The 16786-nt window shown below is 39.2% G+C and overlaps 1 protein-coding gene across 1 annotated transcript; it reads right to left on the reverse strand.

Annotated features, from left to right (window-relative positions):
- Positions 1 to 7984: 7984 nt before the first annotated feature.
- LOC140930568 (uncharacterized) lies at positions 7985 to 10980 on the reverse strand. The gene is made up of 2 exons (XM_073380290.1): positions 10806 to 10980; positions 7985 to 9024 (listed from the first exon to the last, which is right to left on the reverse strand). The coding sequence occupies exons 1-2, from the start codon at positions 10906 to 10908 to the stop codon at positions 8102 to 8104; spliced, it is 1026 nt and encodes a 341-aa protein (XP_073236391.1). The 5' UTR covers positions 10909 to 10980; the 3' UTR covers positions 7985 to 8101.
- Positions 10981 to 16786: the final 5806 nt, after the last annotated feature.

The following is a 16786-nucleotide window of genomic DNA, read 5'->3' on the forward strand; positions in this document are numbered from 1 at the left end:
ACATACCTATATAGCCCATATATGGCAGTACCCCCCCCCCCGCCTCCCCCGGAGGCCGTAAGATCAAATCGTCAGTGAATGAAGTCTTACTCAGTGTCTTTACTAACTCTCTGATTGCGCCCCAATGTACTGAATGTTTAAAAAAAAAACCTTTTACTGCAGCGCATACTGTTTTCAGTGATTTGACCCAGTAAAGGGTTTTTTGGAGCTGTGGGCCGGTCTTTTGTTAATAGCGCCCTGGCTTCAGAGGTCCGTTCAAAATACTTAGGATGAAATAACCCGTTGCATGGTTATGAATCGACTGCCCTTACAAGACTGTTTTGACTGACTAATGGTAATTGCTAAGTAGCTGAGTAGCGGGGCCAATTTAGCACGCCAGGAGCATGGTTATCAGCTGAAAAAGTTTTATGATTCAAACACAGATCGCGCCGGATTCCTTGCATCTAATAACTAAAGCCTTCTTTCGCTGAAAGAATGCCGATCAATTATAATGCCCCACCGCTTGTAATTAAAACCTCATCATAGTTTGATCGATCTCGGAGAAAACAGAGCGTAGTGCATTCCTCCTTAGTTCCATTGTCCAGTTTTCTTGATTTTCTTTCACAGAGTGTCTATTAAAAGTATTAACATATCTATCCACACCTCAATGATTTTTGGCCCTCAGTGAAAGGTGCATTATTCATGAGCCTAGTCACACAACATCAACGTGTCAGTTGTCTCTTGGCCGGCTCGTGTTGCGATTCGATAAACGGTAAAACCGTATATTTCATCGTTTGGACCCCACTTTCTTAGGCAAGCTGGAAAAAGTTCATCTCTGGTGCCGCAAAATACCCTTTGGTTATTTAAAGGTAAGTCAAAAAAGTGATAAAAAATGTCGCTTCATCGAATGCATTTTTAGTCGTCAAGCACGTGCTTTCATAACCTTTACAACTTCGATTGCTTAATTAAGTCCGCTTTCCTTGCAATAAAACTAGAGTTTTTTTCTCCCATCAATTATAGTTTTATTTATGTCGAACCGATCGTTTTAATGGGCAATGCTTCTTTGCTACCCCTCCGAATACGTATATCACATTTGAGGGCGCCGTTTCATAGCTTCACTATAATAATTAACGTCCTTGAAGTGGATAAGATATCTGTAATGAACGAAGAAGGCGGTAGCAGTATGCTTTTATTTCTTTCAATCAAGACTTTTCAAACTCTCAAGCCTATTTTTATATCGGGCCAATTTTCTAGAGAGTTAAGTTTGATACTTCTTACAAAACATGCACGTGCATTATCACGCATGTGCGCCGTAAGAATTTTTGTGACGCTTAAATCAATAGTATATTGATGTGTTGTGTGATGCCCCAGTTATTCAAAAGGTAGATAACGCTATCCACTGGATAAATATTTACCCAGTGGCTAGAGCAATAGGTTTCCCTTATGCTTATTCGCTGATTAGTGATTTATCCGGGAGATAGCGCTTTCCGACGCTTGAACAACCGGGGCCAGAGCAATAGTAAAACTACCAAGCACCAACGCGATGGCTCAGCAGCACAGCGTGTTCAGAACAGCGCATATGTGTAGCCTGGAAAGCGGGCGCATTTTTCGCGTGAGTGAGCCCTAAGCATTTCTTGTGTGTAGTTGCCATCTTGGATATTGAAAGCAGATAAACGGTGGAGAGGGTAGAATGTGGCGAAAGGGAAAAGTAAGGTGTGGTGTGGAAAGTTGGAGGGGGGGAGTGGGGAATTTAATAGTCCATTTTCCGAGTTGTTGCTCCAAGCCTCTGTTTCAAACCTCTCTGTTTCATAGCGAGGCTAACTGCGAGAGCATTGATCTGAGAATTATTTCAGTTTTATTCTTGTGCAAATACACCTCATTTTCAGAAGAAGGGTTTTGCACATGCGCACCCTGCACCCTCCCCCTAGATCCAACCCTGAAGGTGACGTTTGTCGGAGAACCTATCGCAAGAAGAATAGAGGGGGAGGAAGTGGGGAGTCGTTTGCATTTTTCTGTTTTGTTTTTTCCAGATCTGTCTCTGTTCACCTTATTCTTTTGATTTGCTCGCACTTTACCCCAAAAAAGAGCCTCTTCACAACCCGTCCATGATTTGGGAACTCCGCCATTTTTATATAACAGTTGATGTTTTATACCTCTCATGCCATATTTCCTCAAAAAAGCTCCCTTCTAAGAATAAGTTTTTACCCCGCGATCAAACTAGCAAAGAAACTCTCATAGTCTTTAAGAAATTAAAGAAAATAATTTTTATCAACCATCTTTTAGTCATTGCGTGCACAGCTATCGCCGGGACGTAGCTTGTCATCTGCTCGTCCCATCTCCCGTTGTGCCACATTTGAATCCAGGGCTAAGAGTCGACACCGAGAAAATAGTCTCTGGGTCGAGAATTACACCTGGGACATGAGTTTGTAGTCTGCAGTGTATCGTAAAGTTTATTTATTTTTTAAATCTCATATACTCAGTTATTTTCGAGAAGTGTTCCCAACCCGCTTAGTTCTATTCATCGCTACTTCCCTCCCACTTTATTTGTTTCTAATCGGCATCTATGCTGATACAGTATGAACAAGTAGAAATTGCACATATACAGTTGAAATCGAAATTTCATTTGAGTCGTCATACTAATTTAATATTGGTTTACTTTTAGGCGAATTATCTCTTACTTGGCGCTTAGACCTAAAAGTGCAAGGTATGTTAAGTTGTGACATTTGTCGTTTTCTTCCATTTATCAGTATTTGATAAGAGACTCTCTTATTTGTGAGATAGTGGGATAGCGTGGTGTGTTGAGGTTTGCTTGTCAAACTCGGGTCTGCGAATATTTCACGCGAGTACGACTCGCCTTTGGAATCGTCCAGACGACAAGCTTAAAAACATGACAAATGAAAGTAACTTTAAGAAACATTTGCTCGAGAGATTTTCAAACATTGATGCAAGTCGCAAACATTTTAGTATTACAGGGACATTTGAAGGTACCTTTTTTATTTTTTTTATCTCGATTGTACTGTACTAATTAGGTAGCTATTTTAAACCATTTTCAATTTTTTTATCCTTTAACTTCTTTTTACGATATCTTTTACATTTTAGAATTATTTGTAGATTGGGCCCACAATGTAAACTGCTGGGTTTACCAGTAATTGAGACAGCCATTAAAGTTTTATTTATTTATTTAGGTTTATCTTGCGTCTATCCTTTGATTAATTAAGTGCGCAGCTATCGCCGGAACGCGGTTCTTAATCTACTCGTTCCATCTCCCGCTGTGCTAAATTAGATTCCAGTCCTCTGAGTCGGCAAAGGATGAATGGTTCCAAAGTCGAGAATTACTCCTGGGACGGATGAAATAGAAACGAAATCGTTTTGTATGTGTTTTAGATCTTCGTTACAGACTTACTGAGAATTGGTTTTCTTTTCTAGGCGAATTGTTGTTCTCCTCGACGAACCGTAAAAGGTACCAGCGATACAAGGTGCGTGGTAAGCTGAGTTGCGACTTTTGTGTTTTCTTTCTAAGAGCACAGCTATCGCCGGGACGCGGTTCCCAATCTACTCGTCCCATCTCCCGCTGTGCTAGATTAGAGTCCAGTCTTCTGAGTCGACAAAGGATATGAGATTCCTTAGTCGAGAATTACAGCTGGGACAAATAAAACAAAATCGACATTGTTTTGTGTGTGGTTTAGCTTCTCGTAGAAGACTTACTGAGAATTGCTTTCCGATCCTTTTTAGGCCAGCAACTTATCCCCTGAATTCACCTTAAGGCAAGTCAGCATGAAAGGATACAAGGTTTGTTGAGTTGCAGACTTCGTTTTTCGTTTCTCTCTCCTTTTTTTTATTGCTTGATCATTAAAAGCATAGCTATCGCCGGGACGCGGTTCCCAGTCCGCTGGTCCCATCTCCCGCTGTGCAACATTAGAATCTAGTCTTCTGAGTCGACAAAGGATATATGATTCCTTAGTCGAGAATTACAGCTGGGACAAATAAAATAAAAACTACGCTGTTTTGTGTGTAGTTTAGCTCTTCGTAGAAGACTTACTAAGAATTGCTTTCCGATCCTTTTAAGGCGAGTAACTCATTCCCTGAACAGACCTTAAGGCAAGTCAGGATACAAGGTTTGTTGAGTTTCAGCTTTCGTTTTTTCGTTTCCCTCATTTTTTTTTTTTTTTTTTAAATTCTTGATCATAAAAAGCATAGCTATCGCCGGTGTCACAGCGTTTTGGGCATCCCCGCGTTTTGGGCATCTCCATTCCCATATCCCTAGCGTTTTGGGCATCCCCGGTGGGGGATGCCCAAAACGCTGATCGCTTCGACTTTGCCTAAATTATTTCAGACTGGGGAAAAGTCGGGATTGTTAATCACGAATTTACGGCTGAATAGTGTAGATGCATGCTAGAATTATGTCGTCTGACACTTTTCGCCGGGTTTATCGCGGGGAAAAAAAACCCTATAGGCAGCAAACGTTGGCTCAAAACAAGACGAAACTGAAATTTACAACTGCATAACATCGCTTCGCTGTACAACGCTTCATTGTTTGCAAAGCTTCAATTTTATTTAACAGAACTGTTTACAAGCGAGCAATGCCGCAATCGCCGGCAGCTGCGATCGCCTGATTCCAAACAGCCAAAAACAAGAATACTAAACAAAGCAATCAAAAGACAAACATGAATAAAACTGCGTTTTGCGGTGTTGAATTCATAGCCTGCATGACATTTGAGGCCTGTACAACTTAACCCCGCAGCGCTACTTGACTCACGAAAGGTTGTCACACAATTTATACAGAGGCCTCTTGCACCTAAGAGACAGTAGAAATCTGTTGCCGTTTTGAGATGTAGTAGGGGCTTCTATTAAATCAATTCCGACCAAGTACCACACCTTGGGAACAACCTTCACAGGGTGCAAAAGTATTATCGCGGCCGGCGAGTCCAGAGAAAGGAGCAGAGTGGCACTCTTCGAAGACCCTCGCTTTCTCTTCCTCGGTGATAACAAGTCGTCGAAGCGCTCTGCCATCCTTCTCCTTGGCCACGTAGAACAAGGACTCTAATTTTGAGTCATACTCGATCTTTTTGGCGAATTTTCGCAGAGTCGTTTTTTGCTTTGTAAAGCGTTCCGGATAAGCCTTCTTTTTAAGATACTGGAAAAGATTTCTTTATTTAGCGGAAGCCATCTCTAAACCGTTTTCGATTTTCCCGCGAAATCCAGCATTTTTTTTGGAGGGGATGACCAAAACACTAGGGATTTGGGCATCCCGGGAGGGTACCGGGGGATGCCCAAAACGCTGCAGTAATATGAGAAGGGGATGCCCAAAACGCTAGGGATATGGGAATGGGGATGCCCAAAACGCGGGGATGCCCAAAACGCTGTGACACCGGGACGCGGTTCCCAGTCCGCTGGTGCCATCTCCCGCTGTGCTAAATTATAATCCAGTCTTCTGAGTTGACAAAGGATGAATAGTTCCTTGGTCGAGAATTACAACTGGGACAAGTGAGATTAAACACGATATAATTACCGTTTAAATATCTGTGTTTTTGTTCCTTCTATCCAAACTCATCGAGTTTGCCTCACTTAATAATTAATCACATCATAATTAGGAGCACTATAACATTGCCGTAACCTAACCCTCCAAGAAGTTTGTAGGGGGGGGGGGGGGCGATGGAACATTAGTTCTCATTACTATGATGGCAATTAGACGTCTTTCGTTCTCTTTTAAGGGAGATTAAGCAACAACGACGGTGACGGCTACGAAAACGTCACTTAAAAAGTGAAGTCGCGCTGTTTCAAACTTTATCGAGCTCATTCCATTTCGTTCAGTTTGTTAAATGTTGGCAATTTTTTTGGAGTTGAACTCTAAAAGACTCACCTTCGTACCCAGCGTCTTCGTTCTCCTTGACTAGCGGTCGGGAAACAGCGACAGCTCGTCTCGTCAAGTCAGCATGCACAGCAAGGGACGGACTCGAGGTACGGGATTGTAAAAGACTGTATCAAAGTTCAGGAAAAGACAAAGAAAGTTGTTGTCTTGGGTTCACGTTCTCCAAAAAACGTGAAATTAGGTATTTTCCTTCGTGGTCGTGCAATGACGGCAAAGAAATGTACAAAAAAGCGTGATGCACGTTTTGCCAATCTAAACCAATTACTTTTTCGCCTTTCTCGTTGACGTCGCCTTGGTCGTTTCTTAAGCTCTCTAATCACAGGTCTCTAGGCAGGTCTCACCTCGATCATCCCAGTTCTCTCTGTGAAAAATTTTGACCGGGAGATTCGAGGAATTATGGTCAAGGACTTTGTTTATGTGCCCTGCATTGCGCATTTTCTGTGCTGCATATGTTATGATTAATTTATATTTTGATGTCACCAGCTGCCTGCGATCTCCTTGAAGCATATGGCTTTTTACTCGTGTACAACTGGAGCATGACACTCATCATTTCTACCAATCAAAAGAAACAATCAAGTTCCATTGGAGTCACCGAGAAAGAAATTTGAGTGAGGTAATCTGTGAGCCTCCTTTTTTTATTATTATCATTAACATTATCGTCATCATTATCATTATTATGGCTTGTGGTGTTTTAGTTTTGTGTTTTTGAAGTGCACAGCTATCGCCGGGAAGCGGTTTCCAATCCGTTTATCCCATCTCCCGCTGTGCTATATAAAACCCAGTCTTCTGAGTCGACAAAGGATCCCTTGTTCCTTGGTCGAGAATTACAGCTGGAATATGATGATATATCTGACGTGTAAATAAGGTCTCGTAAATAAGGCTACGCACTACAATGTTTTGGACGGAAAACATTTTGAAAAAGGAACTTTACGAAAATGCAGTGACGTTACGATGATTAACAATAATATTATTGAATGAGGCTGAGTATGGTGTGAAGACTGAATTATGCAGATCGAGGAGAATGTGGATAAAAAGGCCTCCGAGATCAGCATAATTCTTCACATCATACGAACCCGAGTTCGACAACTTTTTCATCGTTTATTTTATTAGACTTTCTTTAAACCTTTGGCCTATATCTCGGCAAGGTTGCAGGATAAGCTAGGATATAACTGAACAGATTTTTTTCTTGCCGATATATACTCCTCTAAAAGTAGATAACATCTATCGAGCAATATGTTTTGCGTGTTCTAGCATCAGTTGAAGTACCGCACAGTTTAATAAAAAATGCAACTATTTCTTCTTCAAATAGCCCAGAACGCTTTTGTGATTTCACTATTGCTCAAGCAGCCTCGTTTCTAGGCAAATATACCATCGATCAACCTCATTTCCAAGCAAATACACCGTCGAATCGAAAGTATATTATCCGCATCTTTCTAATATGGTAAGCGCCAGTTGGTTATGAAGAATTTGCCGGGGGATTGGAACCAATCAGAAAGGGCGAGATATACTGAATAAATAAGAATGTTATTTATCTGGCAGCATCGTGTTTTCCAAATTTTACGGACATTTTATCCGTTTTAGGCCAAGAACAGGGAAAAGCGTTTGAAAGTTTATCTAAATTAGTTTTAATGGAAGCATACGGCGACTTGGTGAACTTACACTCGTTTGGTGCCTTATAGAGTCTAACAATTTAAAATGTACTCTGAAATTTATGTTCCTTTAAAATATTATTTACCCCTGAGTTTCCCTGACAGTGAACTGGACGAAACTACGTTTCGAGACAAGAGAAGTACAAGCTAGTACTTCTTAGTTTTATTCTGTTAATTCCAATGATTCACGGCCTGCACTCCGATCGTCTTTTACAATTTCGCACTATGTTTCAATCTCCACACTTTTATCAGTTATTACACCACTGTACAGTGGAAATTCACTTCCTTCTCTTTGTTCTTTTTCCTTTTTTAGTTTACTTCATTATTTGGAGTTTTATTTATAGAAAAAAGAATGTTATCTAAGGGCTTGTTTACATGGCGGTGGGGGACCCCAGGTAAGTGAGGTAACCTGCGTAGGTGGGGTAACCCGCATGTCCATATAAACTCTCATTTTAAATTGATTACGTTTACATGATGGGTGGGGTGACCATAAGAGAGATTATATGGACTAGCGAGTTACCCCACCTAAGTGGGTTACCTCACCTACCTGGGTCCCCCACCTTCATGTAAACAGGCCCTAAGAAGTACACTGTAGTTGAGTCAATTAGGCGAGCCCTACGCAGTTTTGCCGCGATGCCGTCTTAACGACTGGGACGCCATCGCAACATAAACTGTTAGCTCGATCGTACACGCTCCCTCCACAGCATGTCGGCATCTGATATCCTGCCCTCGGAGAAGCATGTCCATCACAACATATCTGAGTGCTTGGATTAAAGGAGGTTGGTCCACAACAGACGGACCTTGTCGCTGTCTTAATAACCACGTTACCGCCGCAGCAGAGCTGAGTGGCTTGGTCGTATGTCTGAGTACCACAGCAGGCTGAGCTGTTTCCTACCTTGTAGATTGGCATTCCCTCGCAGCATAACTGAGTTGCCTGATCGTATGCCAGGCTTCCACAGCAGGCTCCCCCTGCCCCTGGCTTGGGTAAAACCACACTATCACAGCATAACTGGGTAGCGCCATCGTACCCATGGCTTCCACAGCAGCCACCCAGTGGCCCTGCCTTGAAAACGACGTTACTATCGCAGCATAAGGTGGTGTTAGCGTCGTAGCCGTTGCTTCCACAGCATCCTGGAAGGGATCCAATCTTTGGTACTGGGTTACTACTGTCACAGCATAACTGGGTGGCAGCATTATATGCTTGGTCTCCACAGCATCCTGGCATTGCATTCGGCCCTGTTGCTTTGAAGTATACATTATCATTGCAGCACAGGGCAGTAGCTGCATCATATGCGTCGCTTCCACAGCAGCTCGGAATTGCCCCTACCCCTAGCGGCTTGTTTGATGGGTTACCTTCACAGCACATCTGAGTTGCGGGGTCGTAGGAGTTACTGTCACAGCAGAGGGGCGTTCGCCCCACTTTGGGTGCTACACTTCCACTGCAGCATAATTCAGTCATGGGGTTGAATGGAGACCCTCCACAGTTGCCCATTTGACGGCGCTGTCGACTGTGTGCCACATTTTCCCCTATTAGTTACAGAACATAAGGCTGGTAAGAATTACAGTCTTCACATGTTTTTAATTACTGGAATGTTTTCAAGCCGGCAAAGAGACAAGAAAAAAGGTTAACTCGAAGCCTCCACTATCCACTATCATGTTCGCAACTGGTGTTTACTAGAGAATACTCGAAGCAAACTCGTTGTTGTTGATATTTTTGATGTAGTTTTTCTTTTAATGCCGATAATTCTAGTTTAATTAGCTGACTTGTAACAAGTAAGTACCGAATGTACTAATTTATTACACACGAGTTTCATTATAAACCTTCTTAGGAAATTTAGGCATCATCTTGTGCACGGATTGGTGAGCTTTAACAAGTGTTTGTACTTAGATTTTGCGGGAATACTGTACTCTAAACCAAACAGAAAAAAGCTTTCTGATTCCTGATAAGGTGTGAGCATGTCCATTCAGATAAAAATTATTTAACCTTAGTAAAATGCTATTTTAGAGATTATTTTGATTAACGCCACACGTCGTCACGGAAACCTGATGGACTAAACTATGTTGTCAGCACCAAGCCTTATCATGAATGATAAATACTCGTTTAGAGAGTGATCAAATATCCAAATCCACTCAGAAAGACTACATACGCACGAATGCCAAAATCAATCTCAAGTGTTTTCGTTAAAAGAAATTACGTAACAATATGACAAAAATAACCGCGAAATCACCAACTTTGCGGAACATTGCCTATTGTTTTAGCAAAACCCTGTCGAACAGTGACTTGATTTTGGAAAGGAACTCCTTTTTCATAGCCCTGGTTCACTTTTACTCCTTTTATTTCTTTAGAATCAATTTCACTTCTCCGCTCTTGTTTAATTTGTCTACTGAGGTTCACTCGAAACATCTAATATAAAGCTATTTGGCTAGGCTTAATTGCGTTATTTTAAAATTTTATTACACTGTCAGTTATTTTTACATATTTTTTAACATTCCGTTTAGAAACAATCTTATCACAATTTTACAGTAATTACAATCATAGAGGATACAATGAGTGGAGTGTTAAAAAATAAACATAGGCTCCTGAAAATTTACATTTTAGACAAAAGAGAGTGATTTTAACATAGACCGAACTAGAATAAAATAATTGGCTTGATACTTGATTGTCTTAATGAGTATGAGATCTTTTATTTGAATACTTCGAGGGTTGAAGTTTGATAATGAAGCTCGACCTAAATATCGTGAGGTCGAAGTAATGAGGCATACCGAATTGAATTTCCTTTAAAATGATTTGCGATGCAATTACTCGATTGTGATGAGTTTCTGTTCGCTTATAATGGGACAAGGCATTATTGAAATCATTTACTGATTGACGATAAGTTTAGTATCGACAAGCTTACAACAATGGTATGCCTCAGTAAGGATTAAAGCAGAGAATATATATTTTTGTTAACAAACATTTTAGTAATACTAAACATTAAATTTTCCTCTTAGTAGTTTTGACGTTTCTTTTTCAAGGTTTTGGAAGCGAACTTTTTAGTATGACGGAGGTCATTAAGTTTATTTCTTTCTGGTTCAGATTTGTTTTCGGAAATGTTGTCCAACAGCGTTTTCTAATTGATGATACTTAGGTCTAAGAGTTTCAACTCCCGCAGCCACTTTTTGAGTTAGCAGTGATACACTATGGTTAATAAAAGATATAAGATAAAACGGGTAATGACGTGGGTACTAACATAACTGCTGCTTCGAGGATTTAAGGATGGTTAGTTTGAGATAAAAAGCACCGTAAAGGTGTCGTTTACCATACCTACCTTTTGCCAGTTTTGCATACAGTTTTTGTTTAGGGACGGAAGCGCTTTTGCACAAGACGAAAAACAAACTGAACCACAAACCAAACCAAACAGTCGGAGACATGACGAACACCTTTTTCTCGAAGTCTCTGAGATGATGTCTTCAGCTTGCCAAGGAGTACGGTTTGGGTCTGGTTTGATAAGAATGATTTCTTAAGTCTCATTTTGTATCTGTTCAAACCGCCCTACGCAATATGTCTAATGAGTTTTTGATTGGCCCATCCTATTTTGATATTTTCGCCCACGTATTGAGCCTATATCCCCGTCTAAACGAGAAAAGGTCTGAAATATATTTAGATTGACATTTCGAGATTTTATATTTGTGTTCAAGAAAGTTTTGTCTTTTCTTATGTTTTATTTATAAATAATTAATTTCACTCTATTAGCTGATAATGCGAATGCTTTGAAAGTGTTCTACACACTTTGATGATAATTTTGATTATTTATTTATTTAGACTTCCTGACATATTAAGTTGATTAAGAACGAAAACATTCCTGATAACGGTTACTTTGATTGTAAATATATTTTAAGTTTTATTTTAAAAACTTCCACTAATCTGATGAAGTGGAGGAGCCAACTTTTTTCTAACAACCCTTTGGGCAAGTAACTCACACGTACGGAGTTTTCAAAAACTCCGTGAAAAAAGCCGCCAAACAAGTATTGGTACGTTTAGTGGCCGACATGTTGTTGTTGGTGACTCTTACAGAACAGTGAATAAACATTCAGGGATATTATACTTCGGACGATTTTTTGGCAAAATTTAACAAGTGCGAGATTGTTGTTTGAGGTAGTTTTTATCCGCTGTCTTGGTTACACTAATATAGATTCTCAGTTATAGAGAGAACAAACCAGTTCCAATAATACCCATTAAATGACCATATATCGGCTCGGAAACCACACAGGAAAGAAGAAACACAAAAATTAAGCAGAGTTAGTCGATTTTTATTAAATTCCTTTAACATTCGTAGGCTACAGAAACAATTGTTTTTCTCCCATATTTTAAACCCTACGCAACAGTGCATGGGCTACCTGTTCTGTTTCCGGTGACTTTAATATTATTGCTTCAAAATTGCATTTGCTTCCTGTGGTGGGTCAGATTAAATTTTTGCAAAAGAAGATTATTATGAACCTTTGATAAATGTGGGTTACAAAGTAAAACAAACTTTTTCCAATTTGCGAAGATAACTTATTGCTTCATGAACAAGAGTAGTTAAAATTGCCGCACACCAGACATGGAAACGCGACATTTTGATATTCAAACCCAAACAACTTATCATTCAAAAAACAAAAGTGCAAACCTGTTACGATGATTTGACGCACGTCTACGGTCTGTGTTTTTTTATTATTTTAATATTTATTTCTTTTATCACTTTTAAGTGCTTTGAACAGATAATAAAAGTCATTACTTGTTATCTGGTCTTGCTCAATTCATCTATTAAAGGGCTTAACCAAAATTCGAAGGGGCAACTCACTCGATCGTTTCTTCGGGAATACCAATTAAAAGTTATGTTTCTGCCCAACTAATATGTTGCCAATATCATCTTTTTTTCTTTTTCTTTCCTTTTTTTTCTTTTGTACTTTATATGCAACTTTGATATTAGAATAAGACTTGTCGAATAGTACCCAGAAAGGCTATGCCACTGGGTTGATCATTTCAAAAGGGCCCTTGGAAATCAAGATTAGAACTTTAAATATGTTCATCTGGAAGAATTTACAAGGGGCAAAGGATATATCACAACATATGAAATATAAGGATTCCGTATGCAATACATAGTCAGATAGATTGAATATTTAAACCACGGATCGATTGTTCCTTTTTTTTTTCGTTTACCCTGACAAACTTTCCCTAGGACGTTTATTTAAGTTGCCCAGCACTTTTTGTGCCATATTTTGATAACTGAGTTTATTGGGTAAAGATTATCAGTTAATCCTACTTAAAAGTAGTTTGGCTAATATACTGATGAACTTTGTATCGCGTGTCTTTTTAGTCTTAAATTAGATTGCTTCACTAACAACTGTATCAGATAATAAACCCGCGGCAAATACCTCAAATACCGCACTAATCATTTCATCAAGTTTGCGACGGACAGTAGATCTAAAAGAATTGTATGTCTTGGTTTCGAATTTTGGTCCGTTCGAGTCAAATACAGCACCTCAATGCTCAAAATCTTGTTATTTCCAAGGGCTTATACGGAACCGGAACTGAACTAAGTTCGAGAGTGGGCTAAAATAGTCCTTTGATAAGGGTGTTTTCGCCTACAAACGATACAGCATTGGTCATTGCTCATCCCATAATATAGTAGTATGCTTTTTCGCGTGTTACATATGAATCAGGCGTGCCCGTGGACCAGTTCTGCATTTTTAATCCCGTCCGAGACTGATGCGTTTTGTCTCATCCTTTTTCTCCAATTTCCACTCCGAACAACCAAATTCAAAACACTTCACAGAGACTATGAAAAAACGGTTAGTTACAGTGAGGATTCGCGCGGCGAGACCAAGCAGCGGAGTACCACAGGTAAGAAAATCTCAGGTACCTACCGATACGAAAAATTTTGCAGATAACGTCAGCGGCGTAAGTACTACCGACTGACCGTCCGCCCTTTCCATGTAAGCTAGTGCCAAGTGTCGTTGTTTTACTTACTTACGCGCCATTTTGGTTAATATGAGAGCTAACATCTTTTAAATGGAAAAGTAAAGCATTGCATGATTGGGCGTAATATGTATATGACCGATCTACGAACTATGTTGAAATGGAAGTAAATGTCTCGAGAACAACATATATTAGGCATTCTGCGGGATGAATAAAAACGACGCCATCATGAACTAACTGTTATTGTAAGGATTATTAATGTGTTAGCTAGATGTTGGAAATTATAAGAGCATCATTCTGTGTTGCTTTTGTACCTTATCGTGAGCGTTTTTAAACTTATAGTTGGGGGGGGGGAGGGGGGAGGGACGGTCACAGGAAGCAAATAAATGGCCGGTCTGAATATGGTTAAGGTGCTCGCAGTGTGATCATTTCTACAATAAAGTAATATCGATATGTTTGTAAAATAGAAGCAGATTGGTGCATGAAATGTTCCAAGATATCCCTTAAAATTGGTGCTTACTTAACTGACTCAAAAACCAGTAAGTACAAACACGCGATTTTCATTACAAACATTCTTAGAAAAACTGAACTTTGCATGCACTGATGGGAATGTATCTAGATTTTGTGGGAAGATAGAAAGGGTGATACTGTACCTAAAGCTAGGCAGAAAAATAAAAGCTGTCTGAATCCTGATATAGTGTTAGTACATCCAGTCAGTTACGTCGTCTCAGCAACTTGACGTATAAGAGTATAATCATGTTCTATTTCAATCTTTAAAAAGAATTAAAACTATAGGAAGCGGTCAAATATTCAGCCACTCTGAGAAAGACTGCGTATGCACGAATACTAAAATTAACTTCAAGTGTTTGCGTTGAACGAAATTGCGTAACAATTCGACTGAAAGTAATCGTCGGCGTGCAAACGAAGACACCAATACTGCGAAACATTGTCTCAGTGTTGGAGCAAGACCGGACCGGGTTTGGTAACAAATATTGGGTTTCAAGAGATTATCGTCATGTCAGCCTAAAAGCAACTTGCTGGAAAGAGGGCTTTCTTGGAATCATACGCGGAGAGGCGATAAGTTCAATATATTGACAAGTTCAGAGAATTTAAGTTGCCATGTTGTTTTTAACAACGAGATACAGAGACTATGGGCGCGATCCATTCAACCAAAATTTCCGGAAATTTCGGTCCAAAACTCAATGGATCGGTTCGGTCCAAGCGGAAAAGTTTCGAAAAAACAGGTCCACCTTTTGAGGTGGTCCTCTTTTCCCGGTCCGACCGGTCTGAATTTTGGTCGAATGGATCGCGCCCTATTAGTCACCTTCTATGAGGCTGTCTAAAATTGCCGCCGACCTCGCTCTTCCACCATATTTACTCACGCAAATTGACGGGAGCGTTCCATCTTAAAGAGTAAGGTTTAAGTTAAGTCATTGAGATTTAAAACAGTAGATCTTCGTTTCTAACGAACCCTCTACTTGATAACTTATCGTTTTGTTAAATACACGAATGTTACCCATTTTTTTCTGGTTTTGGTTGGGGCTTTTGATTAGTTCTTTTTGCTATGTTAAAAAAATAGCGGCAGTAGGCCTTTTATTTTTCAGTTTTTGGTTTTAAGTGCCACACCTTTAAAACTCTAAGCCAAAACCGTTTAACACACAAAGCCAGGAATTTGAGAGGTAAAAGAAGATAAGTATGTATGGGTGACAAATTACTCCTTAGCTTTGGCGCGAAATTGCAGCGTTTATTTGATTTCAAATGTGAAATTACAAAACTGCCCATCGGCAACGTTCTGTACGTCTCAACGCCAAGATGGCGTAAAGTTTTAAAAATTATTATGAATGAAGATGTCAGGGAATTTCAATACGCTTTAGAAAAACCTAAACACACGAAAGAAAACATCAAGAAGGATTCTATCAGGTATTTTGTCGAAAAATTCGAACTTAGGCCAAAATTTAAGCTCTAAACTTTTCAGTGTGTGGAGTTCTCGATCGATACGATAAACATATGCATGTCAAAAACCCACGATTGGTATGTGTAATCAAATGGTGACGAGTGAAATTAGGGAATAATTTCGCGCGCGTTTTGTCCAAATCCTTATAATTTCCCGAGCCTTTAGGCGAAGGAAATTATTATTCCTTTTTTGTCCAAATTCTAAAAATTTCCCGAGCCTGATACGATAAACGTTTCACTGACCAAATTTATTTATTTATTTATTTATTTATTTATTGATCTGATTACCACCAGAAGTGGCAGGGCAGCCCGAATAAAAAGTCATGAAGCCTGTCACATTCAGGGTACTTATTTACAAACAAATTCAAAGTTATTTAAGAACATAAATGACAAGAATAAGCTAAGTATAGGTAATAAGGTTAAGAGGTATAATTATCAATCAACAATATCAAATTAATGTCGGGTATCAAATAGTTCTTAGGAAAAAAAACGTTCTAGTTAATAGTCTAAAAATCAATTCTAATAGTTAAAATTAAGCAGGAAAAGAAAAAAAAAATAGGTTATACTAGAAATTATTAATCAACAATACGGAAATGATTTAAAACAGAGTAGTTTCTTGGACTAAAAATCTATGTAAGTTCTTTTTAAAGACATTTTTTGAAGTTAAGCTGAGTTCAGCAGGGAGGGTATTCCAAAACTTTGGGCCTTGATATGCTATGGTAAATTTCCTAAAATTGGTTCTGGAAAAGTGAGATCTGTAATTCATATGGCATTTCTTGTATCACAAGAATGAAGTTGAGAGCTAGACAAGAACATATCATGGAAGCCTACCGGAAGTAACTTCTTCTTGAAGTAGAACATGAACAAGCCTTCCTGCAGCATATAAATATTGATTATATTAAGAAAATTAAGCTCATATAATAATGGAGCACTGGGGGTATCAAAACAGGACTTAGTGATTACTCTTATGATACGTTTCTGCAACACAATAAGTCTATTCAAAGTAGTTATATACGTAGATCCCCACCAAACAATAGTTCCATATTGCAGGTAAGGATAGAGAAGGGCAAGATGTAGGGTACGAAACGATGGCATAGAAAGGTAGAATCTGCCTTTTGTAATAATACCAATAGATTTAGAGACCTTATTGGCAAATAACTTGACATGATCTTTCCAATTTAAATTTTCATCTACATAAACACCTAGAAATTTAGTATGTGTCTTACGTTCAAAATTTTCGTTGTTATTCTTTATATTAAAAAGGACAGAGGGTAATTGTCTTTGGCGCACCTTAAAAATAACATAGTTGGTTGTCTTTATGTTAACTGTGGGTTTATTACTCATCAACCATTTAGGCACTTTCTCAAGTTCAGAATTTAAGATATCTTGGCACATATT

This window comes from Porites lutea, chromosome 3, assembly GCF_958299795.1.
Source record: "Porites lutea chromosome 3, jaPorLute2.1, whole genome shotgun sequence".
NCBI classification, from domain to species: Eukaryota; Metazoa; Cnidaria; class Anthozoa; order Scleractinia; family Poritidae; genus Porites; species Porites lutea.

What these genes read in the sequence shown, in the direction of transcription:
- LOC140930568 (XM_073380290.1), bottom strand. Translation starts at nt 10,908, where the DNA reads ATGTCTCCGACTGTTTGGTTTGGTTTGTGGTTCAGTTTGTTTTTCGTC. An exon ending in GTATGCAAAACTGGCAAAAG is followed by an intron (nt 9,025 to 10,805) that starts GTAGGTATGGTA and finishes TGTAACTAATAG; the next exon opens with GGGAAAATGTGGCACACAGT.